Here is a 16,233-nt window from a genome sequence, read left to right as displayed (position 1 = left end):
TAGGTGGTCTACGTGACAGCTTACACCGACCGTCCAAACGCAAGAAGTGGTATCAATACGTCCACTCGCATAAAACCTACTTGGCGTGGAAGTGACTCTGCGCATTGTGCCATGTCGAATAATGCACGAATGCTTCGCTCAACAGCATCTCTATCTCATAGTCTGTCCATCCTTGTGTGGGCAAGGACTGCAAGAACATGATTATGCCCTACGATGAAGCGTAAGCCGAGAGTGGGTGTATTGCACATTGACGGTACCTGAAAATCCATCTCTTGCAACTTCTTACTCCACCTGACCAGAAACGCAGAACAGACATAGAGATGGAACTGCGAAAATGCATCTGGACCTTCGGCCTGTTGAAGAATCAGACAACGAATGTTATCGGTCGTCGAATGTGATCATTACGCACCAGATAGGTATCCCACATCCGGATCGTATTTTGCACACTGATTTCTCGCATCAAGAGACAATTCATCCAACGGAAAGCGAATTGCATGAATTCGACATTCTCCGCTTCTAGATGTGCCGCTAGCGGTGCTACATATCAACACGGCCAAAGTATACCGTGAGCGGAAATCGCGAATAAGAGCTGAACCGGACATACGATCAATGCGCGCCACGAGCTCTGCCATTCGTTTAACGCTTCGTTGAATGCCAGGCTGAGTCGCAATATAGTTATCCTGGATCCCATCAAGTAGGCGAGAGAGACACCAGAAGGTGTCCGCTTCAATTGCGTTCAAGATGTTCCCAGGTAAGAGCGCCGGGTCAAACTCTTCCGGGTCCGAATCTGTTGAACTTGTAGACGATGATGCTGAAAGAGTGGGGAAGAAGTAGCCTACCGATGTATGCTGACAGGAAAACTTGGAAGAAAGGCGTGGCAAGATCGTTTATGCCTTGTACATACCCGCTAGCGGGGTGTCGGATCGCCCAGACATAAAGTATCCGCTCCAAGCTCTGACTCGAACCATCAGTATGATATCACTGAACATGTACGCTCTAGGGACACACTCGCTGAGTGCAAGCCTGCATCCATAACTGTATGCCTGGCCTCGTACGAGGAACATCAATCTCAATTTGGTGCCATATTTGCTGGTCAAGGCCATCCCGATTTCGCGCAAAGGCAAGCTCCACAAGCGACTGATATTCCTGTCGCTTTCGTGCAAGAGTAGATGAACGGAGAGGTGCAGGTAAAGGGAGATAGCCCTGCAGACAATGTCAAGCAAGGCAAGCCGTCGAATGTATGGCGCGTACAAGGAGTAAGGGCCATGCTACTGGCCGAAGGTCACTCGGCACCCCGTTCCATGCAAGTTTCCGTAGTTGCGCTTAGTAGAAGATATGTGGATACTGGACTTAATTTTTGAGCTATGGTGACACGCACCCATGTTAACATCCTCAGAAGTAATACAGTCAATGAATCTCCGGCGCTTGTTCGTTCGTATTGAGCGTTCGCGATTCAACTTCTCAGAAGCAGAATCGGAGGGTGGTGAATCTACTGCCGAGCGGGATTGGGAACTAGATCGTTTCTCAGGGCGCGAACGAACGAGATGCGATGGATCTAACTTTTGGATGAGGGGCGAATGCAACGCTAGGAGAGGCACTGAGTGTACCGTTGACAATTTCTTCAACGTCATCTCGTATGGAACCTTGATCTTGCCTGGGTTTATGGTGGGGTATAGCGGTGCGCTCTAATAACTCTGGATCTAGGTCACCAATAATCATGTCACCCTCGACATCATCGTATGTATTTGCTCCGCTCGGCTTGGACGATTCGCGGGCATCGAGACTACCTCGGTGGGCGGTCGTTTTCGAGACCATAGTCCAACCATTCTTATGGGTGGATTCCTGTCTCGGCGGATAGGAGCTAGGACTCGGAGCATGGACATGGGTATATGAGAAAGCTAGAGTAGTGGATGAATTATTGCGGACTGGCTTGGGAACTGGTTTCGGAGCGGTGGTTGACGATCCGGCATTGGAAGGGCGTTTCCACGTAGCAGAACTCTGAGATTCTGAATCCGAGGCACTGTCCCAGGCATCATCCTCGGCCCAATCTGTAGCAGAGTATGACGAGAAGCGATGGGATGGATTCAAACCAATGTGTGGACGAGCTGGTGGAGGACGAGCAGCCATGGCGCTGTAAACATGGTCGCGCACACGGTATGCACATATTGATTAGAATGAGGATACATAACTGGGAAGAAGTCTGGCGTTGTCTGGGCTGAAATATTTGAACTCAGGGAGCACTGTTCCCAGCCCATTCATGCTCCGATTGTGTTCTAGACGGCAACCGACACCTGGGGCAACCGGGTAGACTGGGCCTGGGCGTAACGCGTCCATGATAAAGCGCCCCAGCCGCACGCACTCTCACTCAATCTGAACTATGAGTTACTACTATCCCACCACATATTCGACCTATCCTACGTCTTTCGCGAGTCCGTATCGCTATTCTTCCGCCTATAACCCATATTCTCTATCCACCATCCCCTACTCGGGGCTCGCGACGACATATCCTTCATCGTATGCATACGCGCAGCCGTATGCGTATGCATATCCATCATACCCTCAGCCATACTCATACCCGCAAGGATACCCGCAAGGATACTCGCAAGGATACCCGCAAGGATACCCGCAAGGATATTCGTACCCTCAGACATATCCTTTGCAGCAGCCATACCCGTACATCCCTCCATCTCCGAATCCTCCGACTACTATCTACTTGCAGCCCTCACACACGCACCGTCATCATCACGAGGGACACCCGCATTCTGATACGGAGTCGATTCATTCTCACCACTCTCACCTCTCCCACCTCTCACCATTCCATCACCCATCTCCGTACCCATATGCCAGCTACGGCCAGTCCGGATATCGATTATAATCCTGCGGCCATGCATACCACTGCGACGATCCGTCGTCAAAAATTGACGTTTGGTTCGCTCCCTGGGGAGGTATCAGAATGCACATGTCGAGCTCACACATCATGTCCTGGAGGTCACCGTCGGGTTTGTCATCGCTTTGGACAGAATTACTTGCGTGCGTGCACTTTCTCCCTTCATTTAATCATGTATCCAACCAAGCAGAAGCTGATGTGCTTTTCCGTACGGACAGGCGCTAATGTAGGCGTCTCGGACCTCAATTTCTGAGCCTTTCCTGTCGTACTACAGTCCTGTATTACTAGTTAATGTCGATATCTTCGTTGTTCTTCATTGCTGTGGGTGGCTTTCCAGTTGTTTTTGTTTGTGGCTATCGACTAAGGTACATCGTCCCTCATAGGTTGTCATGTAGCACTGTGAGTTTGTCCCCTGATCAGCAACTCATCTCGTTGACATTTATCTCATAGACACTGCTGTATTTTTTTGTACACCACAGTAATTTGATACCTCGTGATGCATATATTGCTCGACGTTCTGCCCTTAGATGTCAAACTATTTCTGAGGACTTGGATCAATTCATTGTCCGTTGTTCTGACTCCAAAACTGCCACGTACAACCACCCTCGTTCGAGCTTGTCCGTCGATTGGCGTGTTACAGCCTTCTTCCAGAATACTGCGGCTGTTCTTATGAGGATAGTTAGGCCGAGCTCACGATTCGATTGTATGTGCTTTTCCTGGCTAAAATGATGAATGTACGTCTAAGCAAGTTATAAGCCATTTGTCTCTCACGGACACTGCGGCTCATTGGGAGGTAAGCATGTTATAATAATGGTGTCATCCAGTGGCCCACGCAATGTATCCATAGTTAGTCTTCCTCGACTCATGAACTTGGAGCGAGCGTACACGTAACACAGCCAGATCGGCCGCAAACAGAGTCCAGTTAGGTCTGGGCTAGTTCGAACGCTCACCGACACAGTCATGAAAGAGTACCGAGGTGAGTGGCAGAAAACTCGCCCTTGCACTTTACCTGTGCCACACCGTGCTCATGAACTATCACCCAGCAGCGTATTGCCCCTACCCTCCCCCGCTACTGCCGTCGACCGGACATACCGCGTATGGTGAACCCTCCCATGGTTCTACCCACCTGCCGGGCGAGGCTCACCGTCGCGCCGAGAGCGAGCATGGTCACTCTCACCATTCCCATCGCTCTTACTCTCGGCCTGTTGGCTATCAACACGGTAGCAGAGTTCCCGCAGGATCCTATTCAGTTCCGGCTTATAACTACCCCTTGAACTATGACCAAGGGAATAATGTGAGTCATGATGTTGGGTGCTGATGTCGATTGAAACTTATCGTCGTTCCGTGTTCCGTTGCAGCACCATTCACAGTACAATACAGCCACGCCGACGTACTATTCTCGGGGGAATCCCCACTCTTCGGGTCGTCATCACTATGCCTCTTCAACCGTTCCGCAAGTTATAAACCTCAGTGACCCGTCTCGGCAGGTATCGCTGTTACGCTCCTCCCTTTCCTAGTAAAACTGAAACCGACATCCATCCAGCATGGAAGTGGCCACCACTATGTCGACACACATCCGGCTGTCGGCACAGATCATCTGATATTCCCACCGCATCACCATCATTCAGGGAACCACACATCGGGGCAACACTATCATAACCGCAGTCCCTATGTGGTCAACCTGAACGAGCCACTGCGAGCTCGCCACGTATGTACTCGCCTCGAATACTCTATAATAATACCGTCGAAACTAACTCACTTTCAGCCAGGCCCCACTGTAGGCGAACGTGTTCGTCGCTTCTTCGGCTTTCCCCCTGAACACTACGCGAACTACGTTGATGTTCGTACGGGACACTTGGTCGACTGGCGTGGCAGGCCCATATTCCAAGTATGATTTTGGTCCCTTTCTTCGACGGAAGCTACGCAACAGCTACGAGTTTACTCGACGATGCTGACCCCTTCCTGACCCCTTCCATGCCTGAGCGACCTGATACGTCAAACCTTGCTCTGTCTGCATACCAGGGTGCTATTCGCAATCAAAATGTCGTGCAGTGTGAGCAGAACTTCTTCAGTGAGATTATTGTACATCAATTGATCGGAAAGGCCCGACAGAACAAGATTGCAGTCTACGTAATTTTAATATAAGGACAAGTCGTAATGTAGGTGCTGCGTATACCGATACCCCACGTACAGTATACACAGATAAGAAATCCTAGTACAGTAAGGCTTCTGAGCCTCGAGCTCATCATCAATTTTGACAAGTCGATCGTAAAGAATTTCTCGATACGAATGCGTGGACAAAAGGTTTCCCGCAATTAGCGGACCAGTTCTGAAAGCTCAGAGAGAGGAGAATTGATGTGATAACACTATCAACAGTCGGCGAGCACACTACGATAAGTTTAGACAACATCTGGTTACAATATGTGCTCAGAACGTCATGCAATACCGCGCCACAGAGATATTAGCTCAGCGGTAGAAATCCTCTTCGCACCATCCGTACTGTCGCTTCAGTTTCTTGCTGAACTCTTTCAGTAATATGGGATAGAGCGTGGGGTCGGGGTGTGCTACAGCCAAGTGGAGTCAGTATCAGGTAGAATATTTCTTTGAAAATTTGTACTCACGCCTGTGAAATGTGATGGGCTAACAAAAGAGTTCATCGCTGCGCAGATAACGAAGAAACTACAATCACTCACCACATCTCGAGGATCTGGAGGGTCGAAGCGGACGCTAGAACCGGCGGTACTCGGATCATATTCAAAACCCATTTCACGCATGAGCTGCTTAACATTCTGCTATCAATATTTTAGCGACAGCTGAACAGATCGCTGACCTTCAAGAAGCTCTCCCACTTCATCGGCTGAATACCCTTTGTTTCGTCCTCGGAGGTACCCAATAACTTGTGCATGTCTTCCCTTGCCCGCTTGGTCAACCGCGAGAAGAAACTAAACTTGCTGCCCTTCTTCGACTCCTCCGCCTCCGCATCTTTTTCCTTGTCCTTAGATTTGTCTTTCCTAAACCGGCTGAATAGGCCCTTCTTCTCTGGGACGGGAGTCAGGGGATCCCGCTTGGCTTTAACCTTGGCCTTCTGGTTCATGAGACCTTCCCTCGTGAGGTAGGAGTGCGCTGACTGCGCAGTTTGAACATGAGAAAGTGGAACGTGAGGCAGTGATGTGGTCGAGGCATTGACAGCAGGAGGTTTCGCAGGTGTTTTCGGGGCATTGAATTTCTTTGTAGACGACGGTGTATTGGCTTGGCCGTTCGCTTTACTCGCTTGCGTAGGTGGGGTCACAATGACCGGCGGTGCTTGGACAGACGTGGGCTCTGTTGCCGCACCATTTGCCACGTCCACAGGTTCCTGCCCAGCAGCCGCGGTAGCCGATTTCTTCTTCTTCTTGGGCTTCTTTTTCTTTTTCTTCGCGGCGGCGGCCAGTTCCTCTTCATCTTCTACGGCCTCCACCGTTGCCTTTCGACTCTTCGGTGATGCTATTGGTAAATAAGTATAAATGAGTAACGACGCTAATCTAAATGAAAGGATGCTTACGCGCGGGTGACGGTGGGACGGGAGTAGGCCGTGGAACAGCGCCCGTCTTTCCTGGTGCGAATGGGTGTCGAGGTTCGGTGCGAGGAGTAGTCTTCAAAGTCGGATTGGAGGAGAACATGCGACCTAACACGGCCAGAGTATAACGCAAGGACATCTGCAGTCATTCCGTCATACATACCTCTGAGAGAACCCAACAACTTCAGAAATGGGTTGCCCTTCCTTTCCTCAGCCAATGCTTCAAACTCCGGAGCAGGACTCTTAGGGTCGAAGAAATCCGGAGTGGCTGCAGCAGTATCCATAGCTTCCCGCAACATATCACGAAGAGCATCCTCCTCGTCGGTGTCGTATCCGTCTTCCGACCCCCCAGATTCGTCTTCATCCTCGTCGTATTCGTCCTCGTCATCATCACTCTCACTCTGGTACTCGCTCGAAGAGTCAGAAACAGATTGCAAATCCGGCATATCTGCATCGCTATCGTCCGCGGGCCCGTTCATGATAGCGGGAAGTCTGCGACCCTTCGAGCCCATGCCTCTACTACCCTTGGATTTAGGGCGACCGCCATCAGAATCGGAGTCGTAAGACTTGCTGTTACCAGAAAATCTGACTGCATGCCACTGAGGAGCCCGATGTCGGATGTCTTTCAACTGCCACAAGGAATCAACATCCATGCCGCAAACGGCTTCGTAGTTCTAATAGTTGCGCCAGAGCAACTGTTCATCAGAGCTATGATAGTGGAACTGATCAGACTCACTCACCCTGTCCACCTGCCTCCACATATTGTCCAGAACATGGCGACTTTTAGTTTTCTCCAGAGGAAATATCATGTCCGCGTAGTTCGCGTATTTCTCGGAAGCCCTTGCAGAGAAAATTTGAGCATCCGCCCAATCCTCAAACTCCTCAGGCATCTTGCGCGTCTCCTTCTTCCACGTTTCCCCTTCAGGACCGAGCAACGGGCTCTCCAGCATCTCTAGGAGCTGCACAATCACCTAAAGAACGATATCGGAATGAGGACCGTACAAACAACCCACTTCACAAGCCACGGGCTACGCTTGGAAATACCTACTGAAAGATCTCCGACTGCATCCCAGACCGCCTGAGGAAATAGCTTTGCATCACGAGGAGATTCTTCAATTGCTTCGTGCAATATCTGATACAAGACCTGCCTAGGGATAGCTGATTCCGGAAGACATAGCTCGACAATTATGGAATCGAGGAAGGACTTGTGCACTGCCTTCAAACCATCCCAGTCAAAAATATACTCACGCTTACCGTCCGCTACTTGAACTTTGAAGTATTGCTCGTAATGGGCTGACATGGGGGTAAGTCACCAGCAATATCGGTGAATAGGCTGCATACGTGCTGTAGTAGCCAGAAGCGCAAACTTCGCTTGAGCGGCTTGAGCAAGTGTGTTGACGATGTCATAGAGAACAAGATATCGGCCTCTGAAGCCAGCACTCTTCTTCAGCTGAGATTTGACGGGACTGTCCTCAAGTCCCTCCTCGGCCAAGTCACTCAATGTTTCTACCACCAGCCTCCAGGCAGCTGCCATCATGTATGCATTGTGAATCCTGAATGAGCACACAGAAAACAGATAATTGTCTAGCACTCCTGTGGCTTGTATGTCTGACATAACAGCCGCACCTGGATGCTACAACTGGGACAACCTTATCGCGGCTTCGTAGAGGATCAGGTGCATCCTTCCCCAACCGCGGCTCACGGGCCAACACCTCGGTCTTAATTTTGTCGTAAAACAAATCAGGGTCTTGCAAGTTGCTGATATCGTCGAGTTGCGCTAGGATCCAGCGCCGTTAAGTAGCAGTATATGTGGAACCGGATGACGATATGCGTACCGCTGAGCTGAGAATCACCCATGTTGATGCATCGCTCGAGCCTAAATGGGGTGCCCAGCGCTTTCTTCGAGCGTTCAATGAGATCCTCTGGGAAAATATTGCGGTAAGCTAGGGGCGTATTGCTCGACCAGAGCTTACCGGCCAATAGGTCAAGCTTCTCTCGACCACTCATCTTCCCCATGGCCATTAACTCTCCCGTACCACGCGCGCCATATTTTCCATTGCGAAGAACAAGTGCGCGAGCTGTGGTCGGTTTGTCCCCGTTTTCGTCTCGCTTGGTCTGATTCTTCGCAGAGAGATGCCTTGGGCCAACCGGTACAAGATCGCGAGAAGTGGAATGGGCGGTCTTGGCTTTGGCTTTCTCAGGAGGCATTTATGCACTGCAACAAAGACAGATGATGAATCCAAGCTTCAAAGTGCAAATCCAGGAAAGCAGAGAAGCAGCCAAATTCCAGGCGCTTGTGACTTGTTTGGCGATGTTGTCGACAAGTTGTCGAGGCGACAGAAATGGCAACGTGAATCATTAATCATCTCTCACACGACTCAGTTTGTCTGAATCTGAATGTCCATGCAAAACTATTTCATGCTTGCCCGTACTTTGGAAATTTGGGGATCGGTAGGTCGAGCTGTCGGAGACGTAGCCACAAAATACCAGGAGGTATCAGCACTTTTTGCTCTCTGACGTCTGCGTGCCTGCCGCATCACAAGCATCAACCTGAAACATACCTTGGGCTGCATTCTGTCGTGGCTGTGTGGAGGGAGACGTGATGATTTCTCAATGACTATGCATAAGAGCCAGAGCACTAACACGGCGTCTCTCCGACCTACGTGCTGATTTACGACTTTCTTCTCTGCGAGAGCCTTCTGTTTCTTTTTCTTTCTTGGGTTGCTGGTTCTACCATTGAGCCTTGATGGCTGCTTTTAATATTTCAGGTTAGCTCTATGACATCCGCGCATGATACCGCTACTAAAGGTGCACGCAGTTGACGACAGCTCTCCTTTAATTACTTACTTCCCTCTTAATGCGTGGATTGACACTCCCGCAAATGACACACTAGCTGCTTTCTACGCTCAATCCTCATTCCATGCGACATCTGTTGGTGGCGCGTATGCAGAGTTTGCGTTCAATGGGACCGGCATCTGGTTGTACGGCGCTCGAAGGCCTGATTATGGCTCCTACACCGTCTTGGTTGACAACAATGTCGTCGCTCACACGAATGCTACAGCTGCTAATTCTACGGTGGGGCAATTCCTGGGTGGCACCTCGAATTTACCTATGGGTCAACGTAATGTTGTCTTGCGCAATGCTGGAACTGGTCCAATGGACATCGACTCCCTTGTTCTTGAAACGCAGATAGGCTCAACTGGGTATGCCACCGCTCTTTCCTGAGGCATCGGATCCTGACGCAGCTCAGAGATTCTGTGATCACTACAAATATCGACGACTCGAGCTCGCGCTTCACGTATACGCCATCCGTTAGGTGGGCTCTAGTCGACGATTCGCAGTTCTACAACAATACACTGCAGTGAGTGTTGTGTCCTCTTACTACAGTCTCCACGCTAATACGTGTAGTGCAGTTATTCTGATGCAGGCGGGGCTCAGGCGTCACTCTCCTTCTCGGGTGATGGTGTCGCTGTATACGGGACTGTTTCACCCCAACATGGAAACTACACCGTTACCTTGAACGGTCACATCTCTCAGATCATCAATGGAGGGGCCGATGGCTTCGTACGGCAGTTGCATGCGCAGGCACGTCTCCAACAGTGAAGTGGTTTGATCGCACACACACTGACGTCTTTCATCAGACATTACTGGTCGGTGTATCAATCTGTTGAATACATAGTGACGAATTCTCTTAATTCTGGTCTTCGCGCAGTTCTCCGCAGAGAATCTAGGCGCTGGAATGCACTGTCTCGTGGTAACTGGTAACTCCGGACAAAACAACACAGGACACTACGTGGACGTTGACTACGTAACTGTGTATACGGCGTCCAATAGTTCGGAGGCAAGTGTCACCAGTAGTGGAAACGTCGCCGGTATGACTGGCTCTAGTGTTCCCACTTCAAGCAGTCCCAATCCGTCTGGTACAGGACAAGATGGTGACGGTTTCAACACTGGACCTACCCAACCCAACAACAATGTGTATGACGGTCTCCTCACTTTAATCTACCGTCTCTGTTGACGATGGTACCTAGTTCCATGAAGCCTGCACCCGGCATGTCCCAAGGTGCTGTAGTTGGAGCAGTTCTTGGCACCATCCTTGGAGTTGTTATCCTGCTCGTTTTGCTGTATTTCTTCGTCAAGCGGAGGCGCACGCGTTCCGTGGGGAAAGATGCTCCAACACCCGCACTTCCAATACAGGATCCGGATTTAGAATTGGGAACGTACGAAGTCGGTGATGAAGAAGATGAGAAGGCAGCAGACTCGGATATTGTCGTTTCGGAGAAGCGGATGACAACTGCCTCGATGGCGTCTCGATGGTCTCAGGCCTCATTTGAATCGAGTCCAACACTCAGGCCGCCTTCGCACGACCCGTCAGTTGGTATGAAGTTCGAAACCATGGGACCAGGCCATGGTCGTCAGGTGTCGGAAGCATCGACGTTCGTGGAAATAGCTGATATGTATCGCTACTCGAGGCCAGATCTGGAGGTCCCTCGCGATGACCTTCGATGGGAAGATGCAGAGGTAAATTAGTATCTCGCGATGTGGCATTGCATCGTCTCACCGAGATCGTTCAGCCAATCGTTCCACCTCTTCAAGTCCTTGCGGACAAAGGCCTCAACTGAGAGGATGCTACTGATGTCACGGACAAGATCCTGAAACACGCTTCGATGTCGATGTCACGGTCATTTTCTAGTCTATTTAAGCTTATATCTGCTGTCGCTGTTGTCAGGTTGTGTTTCTTTGCAGTGGAATAATTAATGACAAGGTGTGAGTAGATCTACGTAGGTTTGCGCGTAACGCGCGTATGGTCGTGACATTAATTCCTCGACATGGACTCGGACCTCCTTCTCTCGGATCGACTTCAGTGTCCCTTGATGCTTACTTCTAGTAGTGCTTGCATGTGTAAAGCGGTGGTTTTTGTCATTGCTATCATTAACGAGCACGTCGGTCGCTGCAGTTGTCAAAAGCCAACTGTTGTGACCGGGGTGTCACGCATTGTTGTCCTCGCGACGGGAGATGTCACGGGTATATGAAAGCGGCCATGAACACACTTTCCCTCATTGCTGTGTGCATTTTGTTCCTTCGCTCTCCCATTCACCTTTCCTTTTGTTGGACGAGCTGAGCTCGCTGGTCCCGCTGGTTTCGCTTCTTCTTTCACATCAGAAGCTTACATCTTCTCCGTTTGAGTTACTCTTTCTCTCCGGAGCGGTGCTCGGTATCTCGCCTGTACAACAAGTGCACTTCGTCTCGCAGATCTTCGACATGGGAAAGCTGGTTTGGCACGAGTATTCTCGCTATGTCTCTTTGACTGCGACAGTTTGTAAGTGTCATAGACCTTGAGATTCAACAGAATATAACCTTCCGGTGACCCGTCGCCAGACACTGTGTGGGCCTCGTTTTTCGCCCTGTATTTCCGCAAGTTCTTTTGGGACTTCATCGGAGGCACTGTTCGGGACCCCGGAGGTATCCAGTGAGTACACTATGCTATGTTGTTTGGTTCGTGTGCGATTGTAACGCGTTGTTAGGCCCTCACCGAAAGTTGCGGTCTTCATCACCCTCATCGTGAAAGTGCCTGTCATACCAATTATCTCAATGTTATTGGGTTTTGCGATGATTGCTCTGGAATATCCCGCACCATTTTTAAAGGGAACTGCGCTACACAGGAGTATCATCGTTCGAATCATAGCGTTAATCAATCAGGCGTTTCTAGCTGTGTTATATTATGAGGTGCGTTCTGTGTAACTGAACCTCAAACTGTGTCACGACTCCTTGTGACAGGGAACAAACGGGGCACTGTGGTCCCTCGTTGCCGCCATATGTTATACGCGGGCATTGGCGCTTGGAGAGGTCATGGAAGAAGCCAAGAACAATCGTGGAAGAGGCGGGCAGGCCTAACCTTGATATTGATTCATCTCTCACAGATGACTGGGTTCATCTGAGTTCATTTCTTCATTCTTTACTTTGACAGTCCTTTCATCTTTCGTTGCTTTCCTAGCCAACATGCACAGTTGACTCTCTGTACCAGTTACTACTACACTCAGTATGTTGCATCCGTGTTTTCTTGTACATTTGGTCGTATATATGGCGAATTATTGTCTGTACGCAGTCCAGGACTGATGTGCGATTGCCTTTGGCATTGTGGTTGGCCGTGGCCATGCATGAGCAGTAATTAATACTTGAACGTGCATGTATATTAGATTTGGATCCACTACATATGTAGATGATCTCATCTCGATCTCGTCTACATCGTGTTCTTTGACTGTCCGCCTGCCGCCTTACCCATCATCGCGTCCCATCACGCTTTGTAGAGACTGCGCACGTCAACTTGATAACAAGGAAAGACCAGGGAAAGACCAATAATTGAATCTGCTCTGCCACGGACGCCCGACTGCGATGTCTTCGCACTCGGCAATAATCGCGAGTTTATCCGACAACTTTGAGCGAGCTCTCGCCTCTGGAGATTTGCTGTTTTTCCCCTCTACAGTGTACAAACATAACGATCATGGCATAGAGGTTAGCATTCTTACTTGTCTCCTCACTTCTCTCGGTGAGATGATAGAAGCTGACAGGTAAATGCAGTTCGAGATACGCCTCTGTACAGCGTTGCAGCAGAAACCGTCACTCCCGACGCCTCACTTTGACCCTGCAGCAGAAGGCAAGCCAGTCGGGAAGGCCCATAAACCAGATCCCTTTGCGCCACCCTACATACCCAACTTGTACCTTGGAGAAATCCGAGACGAGGAAGATGATTCTGAATATGTGATTCTGGTTCGTGGCGGAGTGCTTATAGATGACGAGACTTGGGCATTGATCGCGAAGTACTCTCCTACGGTTTCCCTCTGCGTCTGGTAACAGTTGAACAAATACTCTGTGGTGCCACACCATATCCTATTAGTCACAAAAGGTGCGTGTGCGAATGATAGTCCTGATCGCGGGAGAGATGATGCTCACTGATTTTTGGTTTCAATCAGAGTACAAGTCCCAGGCATCACCACTGCTACCCGCAGAGCTTGCTCAAATATACACATTCCTTGTTGCTGCGCGCCAAGCGGGTCGTCACTTTTTCGCCTTCTACAATTGTGCGGGACTTGTTCCTGTTCCGCTTGTCTCATCGGTCTTGACATGAAGCTTTTGCTTAGGTGGAGACCTAAGTGGCGCTAGCCAGCCTCATAAACACGTGCAGTTCCTACCTATAGAGGATGACGGTCCTCCAATAGAGCGACTAGCAAGGTCGACATCAATAGAGGTCATAAGTGAGTCTCAGTCAGCGAAATCGACCGATAACTCACACTTCATTCCCCATAGCTCGGCCCTTTTCACTGACCACTTTGCCGTACGCAAATCATGTGCGCAGGTTGCCCTCGAATCTAGCTTCTGTTCCTCGGAGTGACCTCGAAGGAAGCCTTTCCGATGCATTCCTCTCCCTTCTCGATCTCGCTATCTCTACGATACGGCACGACGGCGATTATCCCCCCGGTTCCCCGTCATACAACTTCGTTCTCACGCTCGAGCACATGCATGTTATACCCCGGCGGAGAGAACACCACGTGCTGCAGAAGACTGGCGACCAGCTGAGCGTCAACGCCCTTGGCTTTACTGGGTTGTTACTCGTGAAAAGTGAGAAAGAGCTAGATGCGGTCAAGATGGAGGGTGTTGGGAAAATATTGAGAGATGTTGGACTGGAGAGCGTCCATGAGTTACAGCTGGAAGAATTCTCACATGAAACGGACTGATGGGCCTCATCTACTGGCTTCATACATCCGAGCATAATGTGTCACAGATATCATTTTCACTATTGAACATAAGATAGCGGGACCATTGACGACGAGTTGGTTAAAAAAGACTCGTCCGATTTGAACACGTCTATACAACCGAGTGGAACACACGTTTACTACACGTACCACTGATGTTAGAGCCGCGATGTTGAGGGTTCAAACATTCAAATTTACCCTTTGCAATTGGTTGCTGCGTGCCGCCGACGTTCCCGCTCATCTAGTCAACAAGATATACGCTGTTTTATCCAAGCGAAACCTAGCGGTACGATACATCAAGGAGTGAAGAAAATAATACAATATGACGGGAAGACCAGATATTGTGTCAACACTCACAGGGACTCAGCGAGACAATAAAGTTTGAATAAAATAGTGAATTTCTGAGTGATTGCTGGCGTAGAACTGAGGGCCATTGCATTGAGATTCTTTCTATTGGTGATTGGAGAACCACTGAAAGATACTTATACCCGCGGCGATATTCGAAGGAGTGACTTCCGGAAGGCTATCGCATTACTTGTTCTCAGCTGGGAACAGTACGGCGTAACGTAGGGGCGAACAGAGTCCACCACATGCTCTGAGCCATATCAATGGCAACAACGGACCAAATTTGAGGACATTATGGGCAGACCTGCGCCAAAATGATATACGAGTTAACGAAAAACTCGCGGGTATGGGGATTACCTCTGTCCAAGATCATTTACTGGGGGCCCTCCGTCATGGTTGACTGGGGAAGAAGCAGGGCCGCGTCTCGTGAGTGGAATATTCGTTCGAGGAATCTATACGTCTCAGATTTGCCAATAAGGAAAGATCAAATACCTGTTACTTCAGGTTCACCGAGACTTAGCGCTGACATTCGATTTCCTTCTCATTTTCTTTCGCTTCCCAATTCGAGACCGCAATACGAGATCCACACATGACACAGATGGAATGTGACCTCGCTGTCTGTCAAAAGCTGATGGCATCGTGAGCGGACCCCAATTATCGCCGTGCATCACGATTCGAAAGTGTACATGCTGGCAAGTGGGGATCTCAAAGTCATCGCGTCTGCTGCTGCTTGTCAATGATCCTACACTTGAGTAACAGGTCTATACGTACTATGGCATATCAGATACAAACGGAGGTCACCCACGTCCAGCAATCGGAGGTATCCAAGTTGAAGACGCATGCGGTTCGAGCTGTCATTCACGCTTCCGGGATTGTAAACCTGTACACCCAACTGTAGCGTTCCACCTTCACACAAAAGAGAGAGTGAATAAGTCACTTGATCACTGCAACTGTAAAGAAATACATCAGTAGCTCATACTATCAGAAGGCTCCGACAGCCACGCGGAAATGTTGTGTGCTTTACGACCAGGTTAGGCGTGGATCGGCCTTCAGCGCTGGTCAGGCCTTCAGGAATAGAAGTGTTTCGCTGTTGATTCAGGCCATATGATAGGGTCCATGATAAGTATTGACGATGAGACCGTCAAAGCATCGTAAGGTACTTACTACTCACTCGGTCATGAAGATGCACCCAATCAGTGTACGCTGTAAGGAGCCTACGGTTGTCCTATATATAAACTTACATACCGGACCTGAGAGAATAGAAGTGCAGCTGACAGGGTTCGCACCATTGGATTTGCCACTACCCACCTTGCACGTTCACATGAAGCCTGCGCGAATGTATGGAAGTGACGGAGTGGCGTCTATTATGAAAAGCTGCTAGCCGAGGGCTGCACAGGTCATCTCCAACGGCCGGTGGCGGCGGCATCATAGTCGGGGGCATCATCATCCTGTGAGCTAGTACATAGCCTGCTGGAAGTGGAAAGTTGAGACTGCGGAAGAGCCACACGCGCGAGGCACGTGAGAAACGCGAGACGCGTCTTTGATCGAGTGACTTCCGAGTCAACCGTGGCACTCTTCTGTCCACTCGTGGCGGCAGATCGCGAGAATATTGTTCTCTTTCACTCATTTTTTCTCCATGGCAGTATACCTATCACGACTCTGACTTCCAGGGGAGTCAGTGCATCAGTCACTGA

At 49.8% G+C, this 16,233-nt stretch overlaps 7 protein-coding genes across 7 annotated transcripts; 5 read left to right on the top strand and 2 right to left on the bottom strand.

The window, feature by feature from the left end:
* Nucleotides 1-76: 76 nt before the first annotated feature.
* On the bottom strand, nt 77-2,127 carry SCP_0308880 (GTPase-activating protein; the record flags this gene model as incomplete). The annotated part of the gene is made up of 9 exons (XM_027756274.1): nt 77-208; nt 258-353; nt 410-537; nt 605-787; nt 840-954; nt 1,009-1,203; nt 1,252-1,322; nt 1,379-1,555; nt 1,608-2,127. The coding sequence occupies 9 exons, from the start codon at nt 2,125-2,127 to the stop codon at nt 77-79; spliced, it is 1,617 nt and encodes a 538-aa protein (XP_027612075.1).
* A 250-nt stretch (nt 2,128-2,377) lies between these two features.
* Nucleotides 2,378-2,875, top strand: SCP_0308870 (hypothetical protein; the record flags this gene model as incomplete). Its single annotated transcript, XM_027756273.1, has 1 exon — nt 2,378-2,875. One exon carries the CDS (start codon nt 2,378-2,380, stop codon nt 2,873-2,875), a length of 498 nt encoding a protein of 165 aa, XP_027612074.1.
* A 972-nt stretch (nt 2,876-3,847) lies between these two features.
* On the top strand, nt 3,848-4,781 carry SCP_0308860 (hypothetical protein; the record flags this gene model as incomplete). Its single annotated transcript, XM_027756272.1, has 5 exons — nt 3,848-3,863; nt 3,931-4,181; nt 4,246-4,374; nt 4,431-4,595; nt 4,653-4,781. The coding sequence occupies 5 exons, from the start codon at nt 3,848-3,850 to the stop codon at nt 4,779-4,781; spliced, it is 690 nt and encodes a 229-aa protein (XP_027612073.1).
* Nucleotides 4,782-5,353: 572 nt separating this feature from the next.
* SCP_0308850 (hypothetical protein) lies at nt 5,354-8,651 on the bottom strand (the record flags this gene model as incomplete). The annotated part of the gene is made up of 12 exons (XM_027756271.1): nt 5,354-5,451; nt 5,509-5,527; nt 5,581-5,664; nt 5,718-6,370; nt 6,429-6,551; nt 6,607-7,117; nt 7,184-7,414; nt 7,492-7,736; nt 7,785-7,996; nt 8,070-8,220; nt 8,279-8,365; nt 8,417-8,651. The coding sequence occupies 12 exons, from the start codon at nt 8,649-8,651 to the stop codon at nt 5,354-5,356; spliced, it is 2,649 nt and encodes an 882-aa protein (XP_027612072.1).
* A 538-nt stretch (nt 8,652-9,189) lies between these two features.
* On the top strand, nt 9,190-11,065 carry SCP_0308840 (hypothetical protein; the record flags this gene model as incomplete). The annotated part of the gene is made up of 8 exons (XM_027756270.1): nt 9,190-9,211; nt 9,262-9,646; nt 9,694-9,804; nt 9,857-10,028; nt 10,085-10,093; nt 10,156-10,421; nt 10,475-10,964; nt 11,018-11,065. 8 exons carry the CDS (start codon nt 9,190-9,192, stop codon nt 11,063-11,065), a joined length of 1,503 nt encoding a protein of 500 aa, XP_027612071.1.
* A 394-nt stretch (nt 11,066-11,459) lies between these two features.
* SCP_0308830 (hypothetical protein) lies at nt 11,460-12,338 on the top strand (the record flags this gene model as incomplete). The annotated part of the gene is made up of 4 exons (XM_027756269.1): nt 11,460-11,763; nt 11,823-11,913; nt 11,969-12,170; nt 12,222-12,338. The coding sequence occupies 4 exons, from the start codon at nt 11,460-11,462 to the stop codon at nt 12,336-12,338; spliced, it is 714 nt and encodes a 237-aa protein (XP_027612070.1).
* Nucleotides 12,339-12,836: 498 nt separating this feature from the next.
* Nucleotides 12,837-14,176, top strand: SCP_0308820 (Diadenosine 5',5'''-P1,P4-tetraphosphate phosphorylase 2; the record flags this gene model as incomplete). Its single annotated transcript, XM_027756268.1, has 6 exons — nt 12,837-12,956; nt 13,023-13,211; nt 13,299-13,347; nt 13,415-13,522; nt 13,583-13,696; nt 13,749-14,176. 6 exons carry the CDS (start codon nt 12,837-12,839, stop codon nt 14,174-14,176), a joined length of 1,008 nt encoding a protein of 335 aa, XP_027612069.1.
* Nucleotides 14,177-16,233: the final 2,057 nt, after the last annotated feature.

The sequence above is a fragment of the Sparassis crispa genome, assembly GCF_003851025.1.
Source record: "Sparassis crispa DNA, contig_000002F, whole genome shotgun sequence".
Taxonomy (NCBI): domain Eukaryota; kingdom Fungi; phylum Basidiomycota; class Agaricomycetes; order Polyporales; family Sparassidaceae; genus Sparassis; species Sparassis crispa.
The sequence above is the reverse complement of the archived record's forward strand: the minus strand, read 5'-3'. Positions and strand labels throughout refer to the sequence as shown.